Below are 27,826 nucleotides of genomic sequence, written 5' to 3' on the forward strand. Positions count from 1 at the left end.
TGACACAAAGAGCCAAAATTTTAAACTGTGAGAGTCAGAGAGCCACACCACGCAGTGACCTGCCAAAACAGACAAACACTCACATAAAAGCATCTAATTTTAACAATAATATATTAAACACATATAGCATTTTGCCATTTTGAGTGAGGGTCAAAATCCTGCAGTGATGGTGAGGGTGTGCTGCGTCCTCCACACTAAGAACCAAAGGCAAGATGTGACCCAACATGTGACACATGGTCCCCCTGCTCGCTGGCCCGTGCAGTTGTTTCCGAGGGATGGGAGATGGGATGACACAGCCTGGGAGGCGGGACTCCACGCTTGGAGATCTCTCCTCAGAGGTCTCTCCCTCCTCAGAAGCAGCAGAACAAAATCCAAACTTGACAAAGAGCCACAGTATACAAAAGAATGAGAAGTGGCAAAGAGCCGCGTTCATTTGGCCGGGAGCGGCATGGAGCTCAAGAGCCGCGTGTTCGCCAGCCCTGAACTAGACAGAAGTGTTCCCCCTCTTTACTCCTTAAAGTGAGGTGCTCCCACTTACCCTAAAATCTGTCCCAAGACTAAAGAGATGACTAAATGCTAGAACACATATAATCTAGGATTTTATTGCCTCCCAAAACAAAAGCTCTCTCTCCCCGGAAGCAAGGAAAAGGGCACTTCCTCCGTAGACATCAGCACAGTCAGAAGGAATTACCAGGTGCCAGCTCTTTCGCAGAAGTGGCAGGGGTTCCGGCTAAAGTAATAGCAGGGCCAGATAGGGCACCGACAAAAGGCTGGGATGGGTGCTGGAGAGATAGCATGGAGGTAGGGCATTTGCCTTGCATGCAGAAGGAATGGTGGTTTGAATCCCGGCATCCTATAAGGTCCCCCGAGCCTGCCTGGAGCTTTTTCTGAGCGTAGAGCCAGGAGTAACCTGGGTGCTGCTGGGCGTGACCCAAAATCAAAATCAAACAAACAAAAACATATGTTGCTGCTAATAAGTGAAAGAACTAACCTTCAACCACATAGACAGAATTATAGTTAGCAGCATTTCAAGGCAATGTCTATCAATAAGTGGATTTTATGTGACCATTCCAAGTACTTTGGAATGTATTTCATCACATAATCATCACCACCTCAAAAGTGCTGCAGCCTATTTTTTTCAATAACTGAGGGAAAGTGGCCGGAGAGATAGCACGGAGGTAGAGTGTTTGCCTTGCAAGCAGAAGGACGGTGGTTCGAATCCCGGCATCCCATGTGGTCCCCCGAGCCTACCAGGAGCAATTTCTGAGCATAGAGCCAGGAGAAACCCCTGAGCACTGCCGGGTGTGGCACAGAAAAAAAGGGGAGCTAGGGTGTAAGCCAGGTGCCAGAGGCACAGAAAGGCTAAGATGCTGCCCTTCGTCCTCCACAAACTTCTCTGTCCGTCCTGTGACCTTGGTGCAGGAGAAACCCCAGATCGAGTTTGAAAAGAAAACAGCCAATTGCTTTCCTTTTTAAGGGGAAAAGCCACATAACTGGAGACAAGGCGCACATGACAGGGCCGGAGCCAGTGCAGGGGTTAAGACACTGGACTTACTTGTAGCAGACTCCCGTTTGATTCCCGACCCCACAAGTTGGTCCCCGACACACCTCCTAGACCTAGAGCGATCCCCGGGCACGGCTGAGTGACAGTCCCCCAGATCCTCTCTCCACAAAAGCGGCTCGAGTCCAGCCAGGGTCGCTGACCCCTCTGGTCGTCTTTGGCTTGGTCTGGGGCTTCCTTCCTCACCCCGGGGCAACCTAATTTTCCTGCAAGATCTCAGCAACTCCTTCCTCGTCCCGCCTGGGTCAGCGTGCCCGGCAAAGCGGAGCCCCTCAGCCTGCCCTTGGCCCCAACAGAACGGGCCTCAAGTCCCTCACCTGTCGGGGGCGCGTAGGGCCGGGCCGGGCGCTGCAACTGGAACTGGAACCTGGGCTCGGGCCCCACGCCGGCGTCAGGAAGGCCACCCGGGGCGCGTTGCACAAGACGGCGTCCCCCGTCCCGCAGCAGGAGGCAGCTTCTCCTCCACATGGCACCCGGAAACCTAAGAGGAGCAGCAGCCAAGAGATCCCGAGCAACCCCCTAGAACGCTCGGGCTGTACGGACACCTCTCCCCGCCTCCCCACACAGGGCGCTCAGGTGCTCCTGGACGCCGCCATGTTGCTCACGACAACAGCCGCGCGCCGTCGCTCGGCCCGCGTCTCCGCCTCTCACACTCACACACACACTCCGTCCTGGACTCCAGTCCAGTCAATCAACATCACAAAACGCCCCTCGCTCCGCCCCGTCCGCCGCCCGAAGACTACAAGTCCCAGAAGGCGCCGCGCGCGCCGCCACGTGTTTTCCCCGCTGGCCAATAGGAGGCAGCGCCGCATGCGCTTGCTCCCGCCCCCCGGCGCCAACGAGCCAATCAGAAGGAAGGATGTGTGTGTGCGAGGGCCAGTGGGGAGGGGGACTCGCCGCAGCACCGGGAGGCCCTGCTCACTCGCAGCTGCCGGGGTCTCCTCTGGGGCGGCCGGCCGCTCGCTCGGAGCGCTCGGTCCGCAGGCGGCGGAGGGGCGGGCGGGCGGGCGGGCGGGGGTGCCCCCTCCGCGCCCACCGCGCGCGTGCGCACCCGACCCTCCTTCCCTCCCTCCCTCCCTCCCTCCCCGCCGCGGTGCTCGGGTCCCGCGCGGCGGCGGTTCCTCTCCCCTCCCCTCCCCTCTCCTCCCCCAGCCCTGGCTCCCGGGGACCCCGCGATGCCGGTGCGCACCGAGTGTCCCCCGCCGGCCGGTGCGCCGGGCGCCTCCGCGGCCTCGCTCATCCCGCCGCCGCCCATCAACACGCAGCAGCCCGGCGTGGCCACCAGCCTGCTCTACAGCGGCTCCAAGTTCCGCGGCCACCAGAAGAGCAAGGGCAACTCGTACGACGTGGAGGTGGTGCTGCAGGTGAGCGCCCGCCGCGCCGGGCCGGGCCGGGGCCCGAGGGAGGCGCCTCCCTCCGCCCTCCTCGCGGCTCCCGGGGACGCGCCGGGCCGCCGCGGTCCGACTCGCTGGCTCCTCGAGCCCGCAGGCCAGGCCTCCCGCACCCCGGCCGGCGCTGCCCCGCCGGGGCAGAACACATGCTCCCGGCGAGCGCCCCAGACGCAGGCTCCGTGCAGCCCGATCGCGGCCACCTGCCACCCGGATCCCCCTGACTTGCCCGCCCCAGCCCTCCTCCCGCTGCCCGCAGCGCCCCCCCCCAAACAGACCGACCGACCGACCTCCCCTCTCCCGGCTCTCCCACCCTGCACAACTAACTCGCCATTGGTTTCTCCGGACACGGCCCCTCCCCGCGGCCGGCGGGACCCGTTAATCTCCCAGACCTTCTCCTCTTCCTCCTCCTCCTCCTCCTCCTCGGGACAGCTTCTGCACCCCCATTCATTCCATCAAGCTGGGTGTCGGGACCAGAGTCCCCTGCTAGAACTCTACCTTGAGCCCGTGATGTTTCCCCCCCTCGGCCCCTTCTCCAGATCTAGAAGCACGATCTGTGTGTGCCGCTGGGCCAGCACCTCGCAGACTTGACGTGTGCCTGCTGTCCCCCCCCTCTCCTGCCTGGTCTCTTCCCAGTTCAAGCCCCTCCAGGGCTCAGGGCTTGCCCTCTCCGGGCCTCCCGGGTCACATTTAACATCCTCACATCCAACCCTGGACTCTTGCAGCTCCCCTCTTCTCCCTGGTGTCTCCCAACCTCATACCGTCGTCACCTTCTGCCTTACCAGCTCCAGGGTCCCCTCTCCTCTGTCCTTAGTTTTCATTAGGAGCAGAGTTGCTTGGCAGTCTCTGATCCAGGTGGACTGGGAAATCGGATTTCTCCAGTTTTATTTCTCACACAGTTTTATTTCTCCCTTCCCATGGCCATCCGCCTCTCCCATGTGACCCGGATTCCCCAACACTTGCTGCCTCTCCAGGTGGATGTCCCAGAGGGTGTCCCCTCTCATGCACATGGTACTCAGTTGACTCTTTCCCAGGGAAGCAGAACGTGCTAAATAATTCCTTCTCTTTTTTTTCTCTCCCTTCCCTTGAAAGTGGTTTCTTCTTTCTAGCCTCCTTGCCTGCCCCAGGACCCACTTCCACCCTCCTCTGCCCCCTTGCTCCTGGTCTGATAGCCCACCTCCCTAGACTGATCCTTAAACGCCCTCCAAACAGTTGTCCCTGTGAAAAGCCTTACAGGAGTTTGTGTCCTGACTTTGATGCTCCGTGTATGAGACTGAACATATTTGTATCTCTTGCTTATGCTCACTCTTTGCCCCTTAAATTTTTTTTTAATATATCAATGAACAGCCTTCCTTCAAACAAATGCCAGAGTGTTTTGGCCCCTGCTAACCATAGAACGAACATTCAGAAGCCTCTTGTTTTCTTACCGTTTTGTGGGAATAAATAATTTTCTCTTGATTGGCAAAACTATACTTTCAAAGTCCAGAAGCTTGCATTCCTGTTATTGTAATTGAGAAGCCATTGTGACTGATGCAGTTCAGTTTTCATAATCAAATGCCTCATAAGGTGATTCTCCTTCTCTTTTCCTTCAAATATGAACAGTTGAAAGTACAGGTCTTTCCTCCACACCCTCCACAGCTAATTATCAGATTCTGAATGTGTGAGATTCTGGGCTTTGTCTTGGTACTTTGAGTGCTGTTGATTACTGTTTAATTTTATGGTCAGTGATGTGGTAGAGGATACCTGGCAGGGAAGGGACATGTCAAAAGAAAGTTTCCTTTGCTTTTGTCATGAGTGTGTCATTCCTGAACTGGCAGGTGCCTGTGTCCTTGTGCACAGTGACAAAGTTACTTCAGAATATCGGCCTCAGGAGAGCCCTGAGCAGTAACCTGACTGATGGCTGGAAGCCACTTGAGTGGGATGTCTTGTGTATGGGTATGGTAGGCATGCCAAAGAATGCTGCCTTCACCTGGACTGGGCACATGAATTGCTCCATCATCTGGTTTTTCAGCCAAGACTAGTTTATTGCACTCAGCTGTTTTAGAGTACTGTTTCTTTTAAAACTCATATTCTTCTCTCTAACAGCTTTATGGAAATAGAATCCCATACAACACATCCATTTTAGCTGTATTTGTATTCATAGAATTGTATTCTGTAACACTGTAATCTCTAGTATGTTTTTTGGGGGGTAGGTGGTACCGGAATTGACCCTGAGCCTCACATAGGCAAGGCAAGCACTATACTGCTCTTAGTACATTCTCATCATGGGTGAAAATTATTCCGACCCCCCTGAATTGTCACCTACCTCCAGTCTAGGCAACCACTAGTTTCTTTTCTAGCATACGCTTATTTAAACTTCCAGATCAGTAGAGTCATATAATATGTGACCCTTTGTATCTCTTTTCTTTCTCTAAACATTTCGTTTTCAAAGTTCATTCATATTAAAACATGTATCAGTTCTTTATTCCTTGTTGCATTATAGTCCACTTTGTGGGTATACAATATTTTGTTCATTAGAAGAGTGATGATATGTGGGCTGTTACCATTATTATGTATAACTGCTCTGAACATTCATGTACAAGTTTTTGTGTGGACACATCATTTCTCTTGGTAAATTTCTAGAAGTAATAGAATTGCTGGATCTCACAGTAACCTCATATTTTACAGCTAAGAAACTCTAAGGTTGATTTTTCAAGTGGCCACACTATTTTACAGTTATACCAGCAATGTAAAAGGGTATCCATCTACCCACACCCTTATCAACAGTTGCTATTGTCTATCCTTTGCTTTTAGTCTCCTTAATGAGTATAAAGTGGGTTTTCATTATGGTTTTTTATTTGAATTTTTCTAATGATTAATGTGTGTGTCTTTGTGTTTAATACATTTTTGTTTGTGTTGTTGGTTTGTTGTTTTATGGTGGGTTTTTTTTTGTTTGTTTGTTTAGTTTTTTGAGACTGATTGGGTCTTGTTACTGTGACTTTATTCTCTGCAATTCTAGAAGTCAAGAGTAAAGAGATGGCTAGGGTTATTGTGAAGGGAATATTAAAAAGAGCAGCTATTGGACACAGCTGTGTGTGACAACTTCTTGCTAAACATTTACTGTCTTCTTTTTCTTCCTCATTGATCTGCCTGCCTATCATTTGGTTAGAGCCCTCTGCATTGTAGGATATTTGAGTTCACCAGCCATCATCAAGATCAATTGGAGCAGAATGGGAGAGACACATGCTTGAATGAAGGCCAAACCGAAATTCTGATTCTTGAGCATGTGCTAATCCATGCAAAATCTTAGCCAATTTACAGTCAATTTTTAATCTTATTAGCAAGTATCTTTGCCATTTGATACCCTTCCCAACAGCTGTGAAACTCCAAACTATTGAACTCAGTGAGAATTATATACATGAAATTTAAGGCCTCAGGATAGAGCTTGTGACCTTTAATAAGAATTCTCTGCTGAACCATGTTCCTATAGATCAGCTGCATTATATACCATCCATGCCTAGGTCAGCAGATGTGGAAGTTAAAAACTGCCTTGGCAGTTTTTTACATGGAATACCTTATCACCAGCACCAGACTGGACTTGGGAGCATTTTAGCTTCACTGAAGCAAATATTGGTGCGTGGTGCTGACCTCATCTGGCTGACTAACTTCATTGCAGTTTTAAGGTTTGCTTTAGTATTTGATTTATTATGATTGGAAATAGTTTCAGTCTGAATATTTTTTCACAGACATTTTCTAGTTTCTTAAAATGAAACCTTGCTTAACTAAAATCTCAAATCATTCCACTTAGTTTCTCTTGAATTTCAGACATTAACTTACTTTGCAAGTGAGTTCACAATTATCCTGAAATCAGAAAATCTGCCTGTTGAGAAATGTGTATAGATTTAGGGAAACGCCTCCTTGAGTATGCTTTCAGCTTCAAGTACCCATATGGCTTCAAAATAGGATAAAAATGAGTAAAACTTTTATCTCAGGCTACAAGGAGTTTGGACAGGACTTGGCTCCTGATTGGTTTCCCAAGAGATTTGTTTTCTTCCCTCTTTCTGTGCTGCTGTCCTAAGCATTTCCCAGTTTGTCTCTTTCCACAGTGTTTTATCACCAGCTAGGAAAGAGAAAGAGCATCTTCAAAATCCATACTTTTTCCTAGAAGCACCCAGGAGACTTAAGTGCATATCTAATTGGTCAGAACTGGGTCACTCACCTCTAAACAGTGACTCACAAGGGACAGGTTTATGCTTACTGTGGATTCATCAAGGTTGATCAGGTCTGTTGGGGACAGGGTAGGTAAGAGAGTGTTGTTGGGTTGGCCGACAGCAGTCCCTCAGAGACATTGTTGGTGGTTCTTAAACTTCAGTATCTCCTATGGCTATTCTTGGGCCATAGGTAATTCAAGGATTAAGGCATTTTGCCCTGCATTTGGCCAACCCGAGTTCAATTTCTGGCACTTTGGCACTATTTGTGGTCCCTCCAGTACACCTAGGAGTGACCCCTGAGCACAGAGCCAGGAATAAACCCTAATCCCTGAGCCAAAAAAAAAAAATCCTATGACTATTCCACCTGTTTTATGTAGGATCCTAACATCTTTTGTCAAGAAATACAAGCCTGGGGCCAGTGAGGTGGCACTAGAGGTAAGGTGTCTGCCTTGCAAGCGCTAGCATAGGATGGACCTCGGTTCGATCCCCCGGCATCCCATATGGTCCCCCCAAGCCAGGAGCGATTTCTGAGCACATAGCCAGGAGTAACCCCTGAGTGTCAAAAACGGGTGTGGCCCAAAAACCAAAAAAAAAAAAAAAGAAAGAAAGAAAGAGAGAGAGAGAGAGAGAGAGAGAGAGAGAGAGAGAGAGAGAGAGAGAGAGAGAGAAGAAAGAAAGAAAGAAAGAAAGAAAGAAAGAAAGAAAGAAAGAAAGAAAGAAAGAAAGAAAGAAAGAAAGAAAGAAAGAAAGAATACAAGCCTTTGTCTATGAAATGGGCAGGGCATTTATCCACAGTATATTTCAGATTGGGGGTCACAACTGAAACATGTACACGTAAGTCTTTGCAAACTGACTTTGCCTGGAATATTCTGATCATTTTATAAAGAAATAATGCTGGAGGAGATGCGGGGAAGAAAAAAAAGAAATAATGCTGGATGCCACTCAGAATAATGATAAAGGAGATGACTTACTGATTAAGCAGGATAAAGAAAGGCTAGAAAGTCACTTTAGAGTAAATGAAGCCAGGGTGAGGGATGACCTGTGTGTAGAGAAAAAGACTAAGCCTGGCACTAGAAGAAAGACTAGATCAACAGAAGACTAGTATTAAGAGCACTAGAGTAAACAGGGTTCCAGTAGGTTGGCTCCTCAATAAGGTTCTTCAGCCTCAAGCGACTGAGCTAAGTTGCTAAGGAATTCAAGAGGGTTCTTGGATCCTTTTGCTTCAAAAGAACAGGCATGTGGATGCTTCATGGAGGTCTCTGAGGCTGGTGAGCCCTGGGCGGCACTGGGCATGTCTTGTCCTCCAGTCCACCCACTTCTTGGCTTTACAGGTACCTCTGACTGCTGAACATACAGGTTTCCAAAGTACCCCAACTTGTTTCCCTAGTGATTTCTGCATTTGTAACAAGGCTGTGTGTCCTTTCTTTCTAGCATGTGGACACAGGGAACTCTTACCTTTGTGGGTACCTGAAGATTAAAGGCCTTACTGAGGTAAGCACTCTTTCAATTGAATTAGAATGTGGAAGTAGAGGGTGCACTCCACAGGCTCAGAGAGTTCAGAGCAGGCAATTTGAACTCTCTTGGGCCTGATTGAAGTGCCCTGTTTACAAGTATTATAATATATTGAGCAAAAGAGTGTGCAGCTTTTTGTTTGTTTTCTTTTTTTTTTTTTTTTTTTTGGTTTTTGGGTCACACCTGGCAGTGCTCAGGGGTTATTCCTGGCTCCAGGCTCAGAAATTGCTCCTGGCAGGCACAGGGGACCATATGGGGCGCCGGGATTCGAACCGATGACCTCCTGCATGAAAGGCAAATGCCTTACCTCCATGCTATCTCTCCGGCCCCTTTTTGTTTGTTTTCTTTTGAGGACCACAGTCAGAAGTGCTCAGTAGTTACTTGTGGCTCTCTTCTTGGGGATTACCCCTGGAAGTGCTTAAGGCACCGTGAGGTGCTGGGTTTGAACTTGGACCTCCCGCATGTAAAATATGTGCTCTACCACTTGGAAGTCTCTCTCCTGCTCAGAACATGCAGCTTAGATCTGTTAGAAAATATGGGGCCAGAGCTATAGCACAATGAGTAGGGCATCTATCTGCCTTGCACACCGGCCGGACCCAGGTTTGTTCCCTAGAATCCCATATGGTCCCCAAGCTTGCCAGGAGCAATTTCTGAGCATAGAGTCAGTAGTAAACCCCCCACCCCCACCCACACACACACACAGTCACAGTCACAAATCTTAGGTTTGTAATTTTTTTTCTTTTTCTGCCCCACTTTCTTTTTCGCTCTTTGTTTCTAATTAATATCTTTATTAAACACCTTAATTACAAACATGATTGTGGTTGGGTTTCAGTCATGTAAAGAACACCAGTGCAGCATTCCCATCACCAATGCCTCAAATCTCCCTCCTCCCCACCCACCGCCAGGCTTGTAAATCTTAGAAATAAATCACACTGTGACTTGCACTTTTGATTTTCTTTTTAATACTTTTTCAGAAAAAAGGAAATAGTGCAAAATAGGACCAGAGAGATAATATATTAGGTAAAGTGTTGGCCTTGTATGTGGCCAACCAGGTTCTATTCCTTGCATCCCATATGATCTCTTGATCACCACCAGGAGTGAATCCCTCGTGTAAAACCAGGAGTAACCCTGAATACTTTTGGGTATGGCCCAGAAAACAAACAAATAAAAAAAATACAAATATCACTATCAACTACATCAAAAGTTTAAACAGTTTTTTTGGTTTTTTTGTTTTTGTTTTTGGCTTTTGGTTTTTGGGGCCACTCGGGCGGTGCTCAGAGGGTTACTCCTGGCTGTCTGCTCAGAAATAGCTCCTGACAGGCACGGGGGATCATATGGGACACCGGGATTCGAACTAACCACCTTAGGTCCTGGATCAGCTGCTTGCAAGGCAAACACCGCTGTGCTATCTCTCCGAGCCCAGTTTAACAGTTTCTGAGATAAGCATTAAATAGTTTCAAGAGCTGGGGGTTGTTAAGTTCTTTAAGCTTCTCTGGTCATTGGGACAATGAAAAATGATCATCCATTTCCTAATTGAATGCTGCTATGTACATGAGTTTTTCTTTCTTCAATTCTTCTTGAGCCTCATAATTTTCAGGAATCTAGAAAGTATGACCCAGCATCCTTTTTACACTAGTAAGGAAGCTGGAAGAGGAAGGGGATGACATGACTGGTCATCCCATACTGGGGTCTAGGCCTGACCTGGCCAGCAGTGTCCTGCTGGCCTTTCCAACCTCACTGTTCATTGGTCTGGCAGGGTTTAGAAATGCTGCATGGAGCAGTGGCAAGGGATTGGAATGACCTCGTTCTGCCCTTTTCTGGTTAGAGCCTTTCATTTCAAGTTCCCTTGTAAAACAGGAATTTAAAAGACCTCCTCCTACTCAACTGCATGTCCTTGGAGGAGTTAACCATGTCAAGTGAGTGGTAGACTGTGGAAGTGACACAAATAATTAACACTCCTCAGCGCCTGGTTCACCTCAGTCCTGAAACAATTGTGTAGTTTTCCTGGAGTCCTTCTAGTACCATTCTTTTCTCTTTTAGAAGATTGATTGAGAATTTCCTCTGACATCACCTTCAGGAACTTACCCGAGTCAAGTAGGGATAGGAAATGATAGCAAAATGCAGAATGCAAACCAATGACTATGTGTTTATAAAACTTAGTAAATAGAACATGCTCAACTATTGGGCAGAACAATATACATCTATTATATACTATTGAGTGAAGTATATAAATTTAACTTCATGCAGAAGCCAACAAAATTTTGTAATGAGAAACATGCACACTATCTCCAAATTCAGTCATAGAAGACACAAAATGGGTAATTAGTATTAAAATTCTGAACAGGTCCTGGCTATACAGCATGCAGCCAACACAGAGTTCAATACCCAGCTATCATATAAGATCCCTCAAGCCCTATCAGGAATAATCCTTGCCAGAGAGCCAGGAGTAAGCCCTGCATGGTAGCCAGGGCTGGCCCAAAAATTGAAAAATAAAATAATTAAAATTCTTTGTATGAGGAACTGGGAGTGATGGTGCAGTGGTAAGGCATTTATTTGCCTTGCACATGGCTGACCCAGGACATTGAAGTTCAATCTCCGGCATCCCATTTGTTCCCCCCAAGCCAGGAGCAATTTCTGAGCACATAACCAGGAGTAATCCCTGAGTGTGACCAGATGGGGCCCAAACATCCAAAAAAAAAAAAAAAAAACAAATCTTGTACAGAAGTACTAAAAGCTTTCTCAGAGGAGCCAGTAAAACTCACTGTAGGGAACAATCTGGGTTGTGAACCTGTGGGCAGGTGCAGGCACAGCCCTTTACTGGTGAACCTTAGGCTCAGAACTTAGAAATCAGAAGAGTTCCCCTCCCAGCTAGAGTCCTTTCACTTGTGCTGGAATGACCTCATGAACATACATCCCCCCCCCCCACCCCCAAGTATTCTGTTCTAAAGCAGGCAGTGAACTTAGTTTCCATCACAAAAGTGGCCTTGATTTAAAAAGGCAGGTGTAGGGCCTGGGAAATAGTCTGGGTTCAATCCCCGATGTAGAGCACTGCCAGGTATGGAGGTGGGGGGGGGGGGAGGGGAGGAAGGCAGTTGTGTATCTTGAGCTGCTTCAAGTCTTGCTCAAACCTTAGAATTCTTTTTTTTTTTTTTTTTTTGGTTTTTGGTTTTTGGGCCATACCGGCGGTGCTCAGGGGTTACTCCTGGCTGTCTGCTCAGAAATAGCTCCTGGCAGGCACAGGGGACCATATGGGACACCGGGATTCGAACCAACCACCTTTGGTCCTGGATCAGCCTGCTTGCAAGGCAAACAACACCGCTGTGCTATCTCTCCGGGGCCCCAAACCTTAGGATTCTTAGAATTCCTCGTGTGTGTGTGTGTGTGTGTGTGTGTGTGTGTGTGGTGTGTGTGTGTGTGTGTGTAAGTTTTTTTGCTTGTTTTCTTTCTTTTTCTGTCTTTTTGTTTTTTTTCCAAGGGGCATATTTGGCAGTGCTTAGGGACTATTCCTGGCTTTGTGTGTGAGGGTCATTCTTAATAGTGCATAGGGAATTAAAAATCATGCACTCCACCTTGGAATCAGTGCCCCAGCCTGATAGGAGCTTGGCTCAGAGGTATTCACCTCCCATGCAGTTCATTGTTGAAAACAGGCTCAGTTCATTGCTTTTAGCATAGCCACAGTATCCTAGCAATTCTTCAATATTTTTAGAATTAGAGGATCTAATACTAGTTACTGCAAGTAATTAGTAAAATGCAGAAAGGGAATGATTTTTTTGAATGTATACCTCAATTATATAATTCAGCTTATCTTTTTTTCTCTCTAGTAGTTATTATATATAATTTAACAAAATGAAATTATAATCTTCCTCATGAAATCTTTCAAATTGAAAAATTAATTAAGGGAGATGGCTTGAAAAGTTGGATCACATGCATTGCATGCAGGAACCCTGCGAATGATACCCAGTACTACATGGCCCCCAAGTAGCCCCAGATATCACCCCAAAAAGGTAAAAAAGGTATTCAAAGAACTAAAGTGCAATGCTTTGGAAGCTCCAAACCCTGGATTTTGATCCTCAGAACTGAATGAACTCCTGAGCATCCCCAGTGTAGCTCCAGGGGCCTGCAGCATCGATGAGCCTGAGCATCCTTGCATTGCCCACGACCCTAGTATGAACCATTTCACCCAGTTGGGCAAGTATCATTAGTAGTGGGCCTCTGGTTCTCTATTTCCCCAAAAACATTTTGTGCCTTCTGGAAATAAAATCTCAGAAGTGTGGAGAATAGATTGTCAGATAACATTCTTTCTAATTTTGAGCCAGCTACCTATAGAGAGGGGGATACCCTAATAAGGCCTGGACTTAGGAAAAATAGTTGTGGTAAACCTCTTACTCTTGACCATGTGTATGGTGTGCTAGACCCACTTACAGAACCAAGGAAACAGGTCATACTAGCCAGGGTTAGAGGAAACTGATGTGTGAATATAGATTCATGAAATAGGGTACAGGCATGTTTGGCGATTTTCTTTGACTTAATGGCCAGTTGAATTTACCCTCCTCTTAGAGACCTATCCAGTATCTCTAAGTCATGGAGAAGAGTAGGTTGAATAGTTATTTTTCAGTTTAGGGTCCCATATACAACAGTGGCTAAGCTACTTCACATTCCCCTGTGCTCAGACTCCATTTGTTGCTTTGGGATAAAACCTGAGCCTACCAATTTGCAGAAAAAGTGCTCTAGCTCATTAAGTTCTCTCCAGCTCAGTTAGAGATTTTGTTTGTTTATTGTTTTTTCTATTGGGTTTTTTGGGGGCACACCTTGGAAGTTGTTACTCCCAGCAATGCTTAAGGCAGTGATAGCTAACCTTTTGAGCCTGAGTGCCCAAACTGCCGCACAATGCCCCAGTCCTCCCAATGGCCAGTGCGGCCCTGTTGCCAGGTGAGCTGCAAAGCAGACACTGACAGACTCGCCTCCCACGAGTATCTTAATTGCAGACCTTCCCTCGTGCCAGCTGCAAGGCCTTCAGACGTGGCCAACCTAGCTGGCACGAGTGCCATATGTTCGCCATTGAGGGCTTATGGGATCATGTGGCACTATTGCAGGGCCTCCAGCATAAGAGCATCCACTCAAGTCTGTTGAGCTATCTCTCTGGCCCACAAGTCAGATCATTTCAATGCCTTATCTTCACATGTTCGTCATAGGCACCCAGACCCCTTGCATACGGTGAGGAGTGATGCTGGCTATCTGCTCCCTCTCTCAGGGCTGTCACTTTAGGATATGCCTCTTCCTGCTGGCAGAATTGTTTTCTTTGATGTCATAAATTACTGCCATAGTGGTTACATTCAGATGCTTGAATATCCTGGACCTGCCCTGCGTTTTGTTAATAATTTTTTTAGTAGCTTTATCAACTCTCATTATGTTATTCCTTTTAAATGGACTCAGATGGAACTGGAGAGATAGTCTAGGGGTTGCCTTGCATGTAGAACCCTGGTTTGATTCTCAGCCCACATATGGTCCACCAAGCAGTGCCAGGAGTGATCTCTGAACAGAGAGCAAGAAGTAAGCCATAAACACGGGTGGGTATAGCCCAAAAACTTAAAAGGAAACATTAACTCCAAGTTGGAGGATACCTTGTAGTTACCCTAAAAACTACTTGAAACATTTTTTAGAGAAAACTCAGTGCTGAATTCATTAGGAAAACTAGTGATTGGAAGCATAAGTATTTTCTTTGTATTGTAATAGGAGCACTTTATTATTTTGGCTTTTCTCTTATGGAAATTTTGAGGGAAATGGTTAGTTTCTAAACTCAGAAAATCAATAATTGCTTTAAATGTAAAACCTTGAATCAGTCCTAGGATGTAGCTCAGTAGTAGAGTGCATACTTTGGATTTTTGAAGCCCTGATTTGATCTCAAGAGCTCAATCTCCCCATTCCACCTCCCTTCCCCACCAAAAAAAAAAAAAAAAAAAAGGAAGCCCGGAGAGATAGCATAGCGGCGTTTGCCTTGCAAGCAGCCAATCCAGGACCAAAGGTGGTTGGTTCGAATCCCAGTGTCCCATATGGTCCCCCGTGCCTGCCAGGAGCTATTTCTGAGCAGACATCCAGGAGTAGCCCCTGAGCACCACTGAGTATGGCCCCCTCCCCCCCCCCAAAAAATAGGTTTTGAAGCTAGAGAGATAGTACAGCAGTTAGGACTCTTGCCTTACATGCAGCTAATACAAGTTCAATCCTCAGCATCCCATATGGTCCCCTGAATCCAGTGCCCTGAATAAGCCCTGAGCATTGCCTAGTGTGCCTTCCCCCCAAAAATTAAATAAAAGATACATTTTTGAACAGCACTCAGGGGTTAGTCCTGACTCTGCACTTAGAAATTATTGTCAGTCTTGGGGAACCATATGTAATGCTGAGATCAGACCCGGGTTGGCCATATCCAAAGTAAACACCCTCTCTGGTGTGCTATCGCTCTGGCTTCCCAAAGACACTTTAAAAAAAAAATTAGGTTACCAGTAGCCAAAGAAATAAAACAGTGGGGCAGGGTGCCCTGCCTTGCATGTGACCAACTCAGGTAGAATCCTTGGCATCCCCATCTGTACCTCTAGCACCACCAGGAATGATCCTGAGTGTAGAGCCAGGATAAGCTCTGAACACAGCCTAATGTGGCCCAGAAACAAACAAACAAAATAATAATTTCCAAGGCTGAGGAAGTAGCTCAGAGGGCTAGAGCACATATTAACAATAACAAATGTTGGGTGGGGTGGGGATGTGGAGATAACCCAAAGGGCTAGAGCACATGGTTGGATCTGGGAGGCCCATGGTTCAATCCCAGGACACCATATGGTTCCATAAGCAGTGCTGGTATGACTTCTCCTTAAAAAAACACCCCCAAGGTGCCGGAGAGATAGCATGGAGGTAAGTAGGCGTTTGCCTTCATGCAGAAGGACGGTGGTTCGAATCCGGCATCCCTTATGGTCCCGCCTGCCAGGGGCGGTTTTCTGAGCATGGAGCCAGGAGTAACCCCTGAGTGCAGCCTGGGTGTGACCCCCACAAAAAAAAAAACACACCCCCAAAATTGGGTTTTGCATTAAGAAAAAATTTTTCTTTTCTGGGACTGGTGATATAGTACAGCAGGTAAAGTTTAATTCTTGGCACTCAGGCCGAAGTGATAGCATAGTGGTAGGGCATTTGCCTTGCATGCAGTGAACCCAAGGCTGTCCTGGGTTCAATTCCCCATATCCCATATGGTTCCCTGAGCCTCTCAGGAGCGATTTCTGAGCACCAGAGCCAAAAGTAACCCCTGAGCACTGCCAGTTGTGGCGCCCAAAAACAACAAAAACAAAAATTCTTGGCACCCCATATATTCCCCCCACACTCTCTAGGAATTATCTCCACCACAGAGCCCAGGAGTAAGACCTGAACACCATGAGGTGTGGCCTGAAACCAAAGAGAAAAGAAAATTTTACCTTCAATTTCTTTACTCTGAGGAAATCAGCAGTAATGTTAGGGCAAGAAGGTTGTACAATTGGAGATATCATGTGGCTATTATATCAGAGTTCACTGTAAGAGAAGGAAATGGTCCCAGCAGTATGTAGTAAAGCAGGCCTCTTCAGTGTCTGTGGTGGAGCTGCTGAACTTTCCCAAGAACTGCAAACCCAGGTATTTGCATCTCTCTGGAACATCTCAAACTACATGGCTGGCCAAATAAATGAGAAAAGTTGCAAAGCTCTGAGATGGATTTTTTTTTTAACTTATAATTTTTAGATGGAGGATAAGAGATATTGCATGGGTCTGAAGAAGAAAACAGGCCTTCTCTGGTCTCCAGATATTAGTACTATAATTCATGATTTGCTCAACCTATCATCACTCTCCTTCAGAAACTCCCAAGTGCTTGGCAGCCTTGACCAGGGGTCGTTGGTTATTATTTCCTTGATTACTTATTTGGTTTTTACAAGTGCAGAGAAATGGCAGAGTTTTTTGCCATGTTGACTTTTTCTTTTTGTTTATTTTCCCCCAAATCTTTGCTGTCCTTTTTGTAAACAGATGAACAAATAAATATATTAGTAGGAATATTGTTAGCATCCAAATAGTATGACAGCTTATGTGGTTTTTCAGTGCTATTTTTCATGGTTACAATTTTCTAATTGCAGATTTGATTTGTATATTTTTCTCTAGTATAAATTCTTTGTCATATGAGATACTCAGTTTACAGATGAAAATTTATAAATGGAATTTCAGTTTATAGATAGCTAATTTATTTTTACCAAAAATAATCCTATTTCTGGAAACTTGACAAAATTGTTGTAAAGGGAGAAAAATGAGCCAGTTTAAATAGAGTGGATCAAGCTATAGTTTGAGGGGAGATTTAAGACTTGAACACTGCAATTTTTTTAATCTCTTTTAGGTGTTTTTCCTTGGAAAGCAAAAATCTACTGTTACCATCTGTTTTTGCACTAGAATATTGAGAATTTACATGTGGTGAAAAGGGTCCAGATTTTTTTTTTAAGGTTGTTTTTTTTGGGGGGGGGTCACACCCGGCTCGTGCTCAGGGGCTACTCCTGGCTATCTGCTCAGAAATAGCTCCTGGCAGGGCACGGGGGGACCATAGGGGACACCGGTATTCGAACCAACCACCTTAGGGTCCTGGATCGGCTGCTTGCAAGGCAAACACCGCTGAGCTATCTCTTCCAGGCCCCAGATTTTTCATTTGAGATGAAAGTCAAAGATTCTCTGCTCTGGCAAAATCCCAAAAGTCTAAGAACCTATGGGACCAGGGCAATAAAGCAGTATGGTAAGGGCAATTGCCTTGTAGCTGCCAGCTTGGGTTCAATCCCTGGTACCCCATATGGTAGTAGTAGTTCCAGAGTGCTGAGCCTGTATTATGAGCATTACCCCTGAGCATGCTAGGTATGGCAAAAAAAAATTAAAAATACCGTATGGGATTCCAGGGGTTGAACCCTGGGTCAGCACCTAAAAGATAGTGTTTAGGGTGATTCTAACCTCAGCTCTTGGCAACTCCCCAGTTTGCGTTGTTGATTATCAGTGTAATAGTTTTTGATCAAAGTATAAACTATTGAGTGAAGTTAAAGACTGGTTGGTTGTAAAAAAATTTGAAACTTCTTTTCATATAATGATTTTGATAAATTTGGGTTTTTATCATAGTAGTATCCAACCCTTACAACCTTCTTTGAAAGGAGAAATAATCAGCAAAAAGCACCCCTTCTTAACCCGAAGTGGGATGCTGATGAAGATGTTGATAGAAAACACTGGGTAAGTAAATCTTCTGTTTTTGTTTCTATTTTTTGTTTTTGAGGCCAACTTCACAGCCGTTCTCTGAGCTTACTCCTGACCTTGCACTCAGGATCATTCCTAGTGGGGCTTTTGGGGAATATATGTGGTGCTAAGGAATGAACATCAACAGGTTCAGCCATGTTCTGGGAATATGGGAAAGTGCCCTACCTGCTATATTATCTCTCCTGCCCCACAGATAAGTCCTGACCTGCCCTGGGCCACCAGAAACCAGGGTTTGAAGAATTTTTACAAGATCTTATTACTAACATCTTGCCCTTTCTACCTGTTTGTTCATCTCTAGTCCACTAGTCATTTATAATAACTTATACTTGGGGGTGATTCTGTGAGTCATATAGCCTCTGAGTTTATTTAGGGTTTGCTTGAAACAGAGATAGTTTTTTTGTTGTTGTTTGCTTGTTTTTATTATTATTTTTATTTGGGGCACCACACCTGGAGGCACTCAAACTCTACACTCCTGGCAGAAATCACTTCCTGGCAGGCCTCAGGGAAACAAATGTGAATGCGTGGGAATTGAATGCAGGGTCAGCTACATGCAAGGCAAAGGCCATCTCTTTGTGCTATCACCCCTGGGTCCCCAAAATGGAGATCGTTTCTGCTCCTCTATTGGCTTATACATGCAGGCCTAACTTCAGTGTTGCTTCTCCTCTGAACTCTTGATAAGATTTGGCAAAATCTACAGTATCCTCAGAATGTCCTCTGAATATAAGAGTTGTTCTTTCACACCTGCCCCTGTAAGTGCAGGTCAGATAGAGAGCATCTTCTCATTCACCACAGTGAGCACTTCAAAAATAACTTCAGTTGTTCTGATTCTTTTAATTGAATGTCATACAAGTCTTCCTGTTGTTTGCTTTGTTTGTTGTTTGTTTTTATTTTTGGGCCACGCTGGTGATGCTCAGGGGTTTACTCCTGGCTATGTGCTCAGAAATCGCTCCTGGCTTGGGGGACCATATGGACGCTGGGGGATTTGGACCCCAGTCTGTCCTAGATTAGCGCATGCAAGGCAAATGTCCTTGCCACTTGTGCCCCTGCTATGGCCCCCTCTTGTTTTTGTTTGTTTGTTTTTGAGCCATACCCAACTGTGATTAAAGACTATTTTGGTTCTATGATCATGAACGACGCTTGGTGGTGGTTGAAGCAACCATGTATGGTGCTGGGATTCAAACTGGGGTTGACTGCATGTGAGAGCAAGTGCCTACCCCTATACTATTTCTCTAGATGTGTCACACAAGTCTTGTGTCTTTCAAAAATATATTTTCTTGGGGCTGGAGCAATAGCATAAGCAGTAGGGGTGCTTGCCTTGCAACACAGCCAAACCTGGATGGACTCCATTTCAAATGCCGTCATCCCCTGAGCCTGCCTGGGAGTGATTTCTGAGCACAGAGCCAGGAGTAACCCCTGAGTGCTGCTGGTTGTGACCCAAAAATATATTTCTTGGCCTATCAGAATAGCCTTTTCTCTCATTTTGATTAATCAGGGGGAGATAATAGATTTTTTATTTAGCTCCATGGAAGTCCAAAGTGCTTGCACACACTAAATCAGCCAGAAAGATTTTGATAGTAATGAAAGATTCTAGAACTCATCACCATTCCAATAGGTACTCACTCCTGGCTGCTGTAAGCTCTCTCCTGATTCTGGCTCAAGGGGCAATAGAGAGCATTCATTCTACAGACCCTGTCTCATCAGCTTAACTTCACAAAATAACTGCTTTGAATCCTTTTTGTTTTTTATTTATTTTTTAGTTTTGGGGGCCACATCTGATGATGCTCAGGGGTTGCTTCCTGTTATGCACTTAGAAATCGCTCCTAGCGATAACATGGAGGTAAGGCATTTGCCTTGCATGCAGAAGGACGGTGGGTTCGAATCCCAGCATCCCATATGGGGTCCCCCCGAGCTGCCAGGAGCAATTTCTGAGCATAGAGCCAGGAATGACCCCATGAGTGCTGCCGGGTATGGCCCAAAAACCCCAAAAAAAAAATGAAAGAAAGAAAGAAAGAAAGAAAGAAAGAAAGAAAGAAAGAGAGAGAGAGAGAGAGAGAGAGAGAGAGAGAGAGAGAGGGAGGGAGGGGGGAGGGAGGGAGGAAGGGGAAGGGAAGAAAGGAAGAGAGAGAGAAAGAGAGAGGAGGAGAAGGAATGAAGGAAGGAAGGAAGGAAGGAAGAAGGAAGGAGAGGAAGGAAGGTAAAGGAAGGAAGGGAAGGAAGGAAGGAAGGAGGAAGGAAGGAAGGAAGGAAGGAAGTGAAGGAAAGGAAGGAAGGAAGAAAGGAAGAAAGAAAGAAAAAGAAATCGCTCCTAGCTTGGGGGACCCAGGGGATTGAACCTGCAATCCGTTCTAGGTTAGTGTGTGCAAGGCAAACGCACTACCACTTTGCGCCACCGCCCCAACTCCTGTTTTGATTTCTTTTTTTTCCTGTTTTGATTCTTTTTTTTTTTTTTTTTTTTTTGGTTTTTTGGCCACACCCGCTAACGCTCAGGGGTTACTCCTGGCTATGCGCTCAGAAGTCACTCCTGGCTTGGGGGACCATATGGGACACCGGGGGATCGAACGCGAGTCCGTCCAAGGCTAGCGCAGGCAAGGCAGGCACCTTACCTCTTGCGCCACCTCCCGGCCCCCCTGTTTTGATTCTTAATGTCTCTTGCATGAGTCCCACAGAACCAGGTCTAGGCCAGGAGTGATGGCACAGTGGGTTAGGGCATTTGCCTTGCATGAAGCCAGCCCAGGTTCAATCCTCAGCATCCCATATGGTCCCTGACATGGCCAGGAGTGATTCCTGAGTATAAACTTTGGAGTAAATTCTAGGTATTGCCAGGTGTGGTTCAAAAGCAAAACATAACCCCTCGACAAGACTCAGACCTTTGCTGCTCTTGTCAACACCATGTCCGCCTATTCTTTGCCTATGACATAGCCACTGCACCTGGGCTTAGAGTATTTGTATCAGTGAACTTATGATACTCAGTTTTCACTATTATATACTCTTATTTTCTTACTTCCAGGGAAGAATTTCTTGCTTTTTATCAGTATGCAAAATCTATTAACTCAGGATGACTTGATTATGAGGAACTGAAGAATGGGGGATTATGTCTTCATGAGGGTGGAAGGTAAGGTAGTCTTCAAGCTGTGCCAGCTCATACAGTGCTCCATCCACCACTAGCTCCCTCTGTAATAGTGCTTCCAGTTTCACTCCATGGTTGTTTATCTTTACACACCATATCAATTGCCCCACTGGTTAACTGCTAAGGCCCCAGCCACTTTCTCTTTGATGAATTCTGCAGAATCCATGAATTCTCTGTCTAGGTAAGATTTCCTCCTCTACCCTTCCACATACACTCATTGCTACCATTATTTGTGTCGTTTTTTCTTTCTTTTCTCCTATATAGCTTTTTTTTTGGGGGGGTGGGCACACTCAGTTTTGCTCAGGATCACTCCTGGCTGTCTGCTCAGAAATAGCTCCTGGCAGACATGGGGGACCATATGGGACACCGGGATTCGAACCAACCACCTTTGGTCCTGGATCGGCTGCTTGCAAGGCAAACGCTGCTGTGCTATTCTCGTCCGGGCCCTGAATTCTTTTTTTTTTTTTTTTTCCCCCGAGCTTTATTTACCCCTCGAGAAAGCTTTCTTTATCGAGAGATAAAGCTCTCCAAAAATTATGTCTCTACTAAGAATATTAGTTGTTTTTTTTTTGTTTTTGGGGCCACACCCATTTGATGCTCAGGGGTTACTCCTGGCTAAGCGCTCAGAAATTGCCCCTGGCTTGGGGGGACCATATGAGATCCAGGGAATCGAACCGTGGTCCTTCCTTGGCTAGTGCTTGCAAGGCAGACACCTTACCTCTAGCGCCACCTCACCAGCCTATATGAATTCTTTTGGCCTTTCAGATTAAATCATCTCAAGAGTTCTGTGAATTTAGGGAAAAGTCAGCCTCTCTGAACTCATTCATCCACTGCCCTGTTCTTAACTATGGTATAAAGTGCCCCATAAATGATTCTCCCGGTTCTTGCCCTGGGCTCAAGGCACTCTCAGTCCCTCTAGCTCAGGAAGTGAGGGACTGAGAATGGAATTTGGGTTTTTCACTCACCAGAGAACTCTATCTAGCTAGACTCTTGATATTTAAGTTGTAGTACAACAACTGAGCTGTATCCCGAGACCAGCAGATTCAGAAGCTGGATTGTTCAAATCAATAACTTTCTGAACATAGACCCACCTCTACCACCGGGTGTGACCCCTCAACTATAGAAAGAATGTTAATCTTGAAATCTTGGCAGCTTTTATGCTAACTCTTTAGGGTTCTCATAGTCAGCCTTTATTCTCTACAGCTCATGATTTGAGGGCAAAGGCAGTCTCTCAGTAGAGAGTACTAAGTGCAGAATGTGAGGGATGAGCCCCATTCTTAGGAACTGGCCATTGAGTAAGAAATATGCCAAGTAAACAAGTTCTAAAAGTATCTTTTAGAGTGTCTAGTTTTTAAAACTACTGCTCTAGAAATTATGGGAGAGTGTCTCCATAGAATTACTCAGGGCAACTTCCTGTGAATTTTTAGTAGATCTGTTGGATCTTCAGGCCTCTGACCCTGTCTTCCCATGAGAGCAGATACCAGAATACAGCTCCTGACTGTATTTCAGCTCCTGGCTCCAGCCAGAGATAACAAATTTGCCTCTCCCACAAGGTGCCCAAGAAAGAACAGCAGTGTTCTGTTCACTGTTGATAAGGTGTGGGACAGTCTAAGGGGCTACTATGAGACCTTCTGCTAGTTGATTGGCCCTCAGAATGACCCACAGGCTACAAGAGTAACCTGCTATTCTCAATGTCATCAGGCCCCCTAGTGACAATCCCAGGGGTGGAACAGAAGCTTCCTCTTCCCAGAGTGCTCTGTCTGTGAGTTCTGAAAGGTAGGTAGGGAGATGAATAGATGAGTGTTAATTCATTTGGGTTCTGGTACCTCCTCTTAGTTGCTGGTCCTAGTAAGATGACACGGTTAGTGATGTGGGTATACAGAAGACTTGGCAGCTCCTATTTATGAATCATGCTGAAGAGCAGGCATCATCATCATGAGTGAGTCTGGGCTAGATCCATGATGTTAGGACCTCAGAGCCACTTAGTGATAGACTGGCAAGAAAACCCCAGGGTGATTGGAGCATGCTCTCATATCTAACCCTCTCTGTGTGCAGGAACAGTTCCTGGTCCCAGATCACACGATCAAAGACATCAGTGGTGCTTCCTTTGCTGGCTTCTACTACATCTGCTTCCAGAAGTCAGCAGCCTCCATAGAGGGCTACTATTACCATCGGAGTTCAGAATGGTAAGAGCTGTCTTTGGCTCTCCTGGAGTTCTCCCAATCCAAAAGGAAATCTTTCCACCTGTTTTCATAGCGTTCATGCTCTATTTGGATATTGGGGGCCTCTTTAAATTATCTCAGTTACCTAAATAGGGGCTTATCTCTAGTCACAGAGCAGAGTCAAGATAGAAATTAAGAAAAGATGGGTTTCTGCAGCGTTTATCTCAATCTTGCTGAGTTTGTATTTATTCCTCCAGATTGAATCAGTGACTTACATGTTAGATCCAGCTGTGAATAGCAAGAAGTTTGCTATCAGCAGTCTTGTTTTGTTTTGTTTTGTTTTGTTTTGTTTTTGGGCCACACCTGGTGGCGCTCAGGGGTTACTCCTGGCTCTGCGCTCAGAAATCACTTCCTCCTGAGGCCAGAGAGAGAGCACAGTGGTAACGCCTTTGCCTTGTAAGTGGCCGACCCAGGACAGATGGTGGTTTGAATCCCTGCATCCCATATGGTCCCCTCTCCCTGACAGGAGTAACCCTCAGCTGAGCACCACTAGGTGTGGCCCAAAAAAACAAAACAAAACAAAAAAATCACTCCCTTTTGGCAGGCTCTGGGGTACCATATGATACCATATACTAGGAATTGAACCCGAGTTTGTCCCAGGTCGGCCGCATGCAAGGAAAACACCCTACCAATGTGCTATCACTTTGGACCCATGCTGTTAGTAGTCTTTTAATTTGTGATTTTCTTCTTTCTCAGTGTTACCCAAAGTGGGCAATACTGGGGGCACTGGGGCCCTAGGAGCTTTGGATTTAATTGGTGGTCTCTTTTTCTTTCTCTGTTAAAGCAGATTTCTTGGAAGCCCTTAGTGATTTTTTTTCCTGAAAAGCAGCAGTAGGCCAGATAAGTTTGGAAACCTCTGCCCTAGCTGCTGGCTCCACAGATAGTTAATTTGGACCAAGAAATCAGAGCCTTCTAGTTGACAGTCCTGTCACCTCAAGTACTAGCTTTTGTCACCTTTTAGAGAACTCCCTGGATTATTATTGCTTTTTGTTTCTGATTTTGGTTTTGGGGGCACTCCCAGTGAGGCTAAGGACTTACTCCTGGCTCTGAGCTCAGGGACCACTCCTGGTGGTACTCAAAGAATCTTTTTTGGTTTTTTGGACCACACCCAACGGTACTCAGGGGTTACTCCTGGCTAACTGCTCAGAAATAGCTCCTGGCAGGCACGGGGGACCATATGGGACACTGGGATTCGAACCAACCAACTTAGGTCCTGGGTTGGCTGCTTTCAAGGCAAACGCCGCTGTGCTATCTCTCCAGCTCCCATGAGAATCTTATGTAGTGCCAGGGATCAAACATGGTGGTCAGCCTTATATAAGGCAAGTGCCTTATCCACTATATTATCACTGAACCTATTGTTGCTTTTAATTGTTTGTTTTTGGGCCACACCTGGTGACTCAAGGGGTACTCCTGGCTATGCACTCAGAAATTGCTCTTGGCTTGGGGGACCATATGGGATGGTGGGATCGAACCGAGGTCCGTCCTGGGTCAGCCATGTGCAAGGCAAATGCCATACTGCTGTGCTAGCTTTGGCCCCTTTCTTGGATTTTTATCATTGTTCTTGTCTCTATCTGTATTAGGTCTTAGGATAGAACTGATATGTTCTGTGGAAGAAACCTGTTCCATGCTCGACAAATAAAACAACCGTCTTTTCTAGACAGAAGTTGTGTTTTATTATTAATTCACAGACTTTTTAATTTTGGGGGGTTTGGGGCCTCACCCAGTGCCACTCAGGGGTTATACTCCTGGCTATTCACCAAGAAGTTACTCCTGGCTTGGGGGACCATATGGGACACCGGGGATTGAACCCAGGTCCATCCTCTGTCAGCTGCGTTCAAGGCAAACGCTCTACCACTGTGCTATTGCTCCGGCCTCTATTGTTGCTTTTTATGAGGCAACATAAAAAGTACTTGAATGGTATAACCCAACCATAAAAAATCTGTTTTCCTATGAATGTAGAAATACACATGATTTTTATTCCAGTTTTTCACACACTGGTAACTTGTGTCATGTATTGGTAGGATTCCTTGTTCAGTGGCACAAATAATTTCTGCAAGTAATGCCCTGGAACTTAATACCATCTCAAATCTGCAAGTCCCCAGCTTCAGAGTTTTAGAAGTGTTCTATACTTAGATGAGTGTCAGGTCCTTTTTACAATAAGAATAAAAACTTTTATTGAGAAATAGTTCACTCATTTAAAGCCTGCATTTCAATTAACTTTTTTTGTTTGGTTGGTTTTTGGTTTTGGTTTTGGTTTTGGGGGCCACACCCAGTAACGCTCAGGGGTTACTCCTGGCTCTGTGCTCAGAAATTGCTCCTGGCTTGGGTGACCATATGGGATGCCGGGGGATTGAACCGAGGTCTGTCCTAGGCTAGCGCTACCACTCCAGCCCCTGTTTGGTTGGTTTTTATTTGGGGGCCACTCCCACTGATTCTCGGGTTACTCCTAATTCTGCACTCAGGAATCATTCCTAGTGGTGCTCAGGAGATCATATGGAATGGCGGGGATCAAATCCAGGTTCATCCCAGGTCTGCTGTGTGCAAGGCAAATGCTCTACCACTGTGCTATCACTTAGCCCCTGGAATTTTTATATCTGTTTTCTGTTACCTATGAAGTTCTAAGACTCTTGACAACCTTGGATTTGTTGGGGTTGGAGCGGCAGTCGCTTGAACCAGGTCCCATGTATGAAAAGCACAACTTTATCTCTGAGCCACATCCCTGGCCCTCAAGGCTATTGCAGCCTGCTGGGTTCAGCAGTTGCTGAAATCTGGTAGGACTGGGAGGGGAGAAGCAGGGCATAGGTGTGCCTCTTGTCCCAGAACTCACATAGCTGTCACTGTGTGAGTCACACAAAGTAGCTTATTAAAGACATCATTTGGGTGGATTAGCCAAAGAGAAAAAATAAAACTAGATCCACCTGAAGAAATCTGAGATGACTTTTCTTGGTATCCTAATGAGGGGTGAGGTGGGTAGTTTGCTTGTTCTGTGTCCACCTTTTGTTCAGGATTCTCTCTTTTCTCCCATTACAGGTATCAGTCCCTCAATCTAACTCATGTTCCTGAACACAGCGCTCCCATCTATGAATTCCGGTGACAGTGGTTCAGAGCAGCAACCAAATGAAACTGAACTTGGCAAAGAAGAATTTTGCCAAGAAAATTGTGTACCTGCCAGAACCAGGAGAACACATGTTCCTGTTTCTTCATGAGCAGACTCACATCAGAAAGCATGAATGTTAACCCACAGAATCCAAGGAGCATGGCCGACCAGCGGGACAGGCAGAGGAAGCGATTTCCGTTCTTCCTCCCTCTCTGTGGCAGTTTGGTTTTAATCTGTTTTTAAGCTACCTTAAATGCACTTTTCCTTCCTGCACAGCTAATTTCTGTGTCACTGAAATGCCCCTGTCTTTTCCATCCCTGCCCTTACCAAGTAGGAAGTCATCCTCTATCCTTCACCCTCAGCCTTGGTGCTCAGTGGTCCCCACCCAGGCCTCCCTCTTCACTATTTCTCCCCTTCTCCATCTTTCTCTTTTCCCAGTTGCTTAGTCTGGTAGCTCAAGAGAAGGCAGAGCCCCAGCACCTGCATGCCCCTCAGACATTTGTGTGGGGTGTTGGCGAGCTGCAACAGCACCTGCCAGTGAGACATGAGGCAGAAGCTGACTGCCTAATGGATCAGCTGGCACTGCCCAGCCCTGTGAGGATAACAACAAGCTGGTCCATAGCTGGCAGGTTCTCTTGTCTGCCATCAGGGATCACCACACTTAAGGCTTCCAGATCCCTGGCAGGAACAGTTTCCAGTCCTGCTCACTCAGCACGTTTGCTCTAAATTTTTGAACTTGAGGGCAATACTAAACTTTAAAAGAAAAAAGAGGTTTTTTATTACAAAATTATTTTTATGGTCCCTTTAACAAGGACTCTATGGCATATGCACAATTATTCAGAATTACATTTTAACGTTTTCACATTGAAAACAACAAATGTTGACTTAGTAATTTTTATACCTTATATCTATATGTAAATGTATATTTAATCAACCAGCAGTTTGAAACAAGTCATCTGGTACAAAAGTTTTTCAGCATTGCATAAATTAATAGTGCTAAACAGGAGAATTCTTTTTGGGGCCAGTTTAGCATTTGTACCTCCTTTTGCTACTCAAAATAGCAGTGCTTCGTGGCCACCTTCTCCACCGGGCAGAAGGGGTCCTCGTTCTAAAACAGTGATTCAGAAATGTGGGACAGGGAGGGGTGGGGACATGAACACACTCAAGTAACTCGAGGCTCACGTGCCAAAGTGTGTGTGTGAGAGAGAGAGAGAGAGCGAGCGTGTGTGTGTGTGTGTGTGTGTGTGTGTGTGTGTGTGTGTGTGTGTGTGTGTGTGTGTATTCCTGTGTGTGTGGTTTTTGGTTTGGTTTGGTTTTTCAAACATTTAAAATCTAAAGTTGGCATCAGTTGTAGCCCACAGAGAGACAGGCAAGGCTTTAGGAGGGATTGGCATTGTCTGGTGGTTTATAGACTTACTCAGAATACAAAGGAGAAAGCTTTAAAAATGAG

General features: G+C 45.9%; 2 protein-coding genes across 2 annotated transcripts in view; one reads left to right on the top strand and one right to left on the bottom strand.

Annotated features, from left to right (window-relative positions):
* The window catches only part of ATPAF2 (ATP synthase mitochondrial F1 complex assembly factor 2), a 33,098-nt gene extending 30,890 nt beyond the window's left edge, over positions 1-2,208 (bottom strand). The window contains exon 1 of the mRNA XM_049776936.1: positions 1,879-2,208. Coding sequence (XP_049632893.1) covers positions 1,879-2,029 — 151 coding nt within the window. The 5' untranslated portion in view covers positions 2,030-2,208. The remainder of the gene's footprint in view (positions 1-1,878) is intronic.
* On the top strand, positions 2,156-27,483 carry GID4 (GID complex subunit 4 homolog). The gene is given in 9 exon segments (XM_049777663.1): positions 2,156-2,479; positions 2,481-2,693; positions 2,695-2,925; positions 8,571-8,630; positions 17,799-17,910; positions 20,943-21,013; positions 21,015-21,047; positions 23,113-23,243; positions 26,310-27,483. Coding segments are annotated over 9 exon segments (1,239 nt in total). The 3' UTR covers positions 26,374-27,483.
* The last annotated feature ends 343 nt before the right edge of the window (positions 27,484-27,826 follow it).

Source organism: Suncus etruscus, chromosome 7 (genome assembly GCF_024139225.1).
Source record: "Suncus etruscus isolate mSunEtr1 chromosome 7, mSunEtr1.pri.cur, whole genome shotgun sequence".
NCBI lineage: Eukaryota > Metazoa > Chordata > Mammalia > Eulipotyphla > Soricidae > Suncus > Suncus etruscus.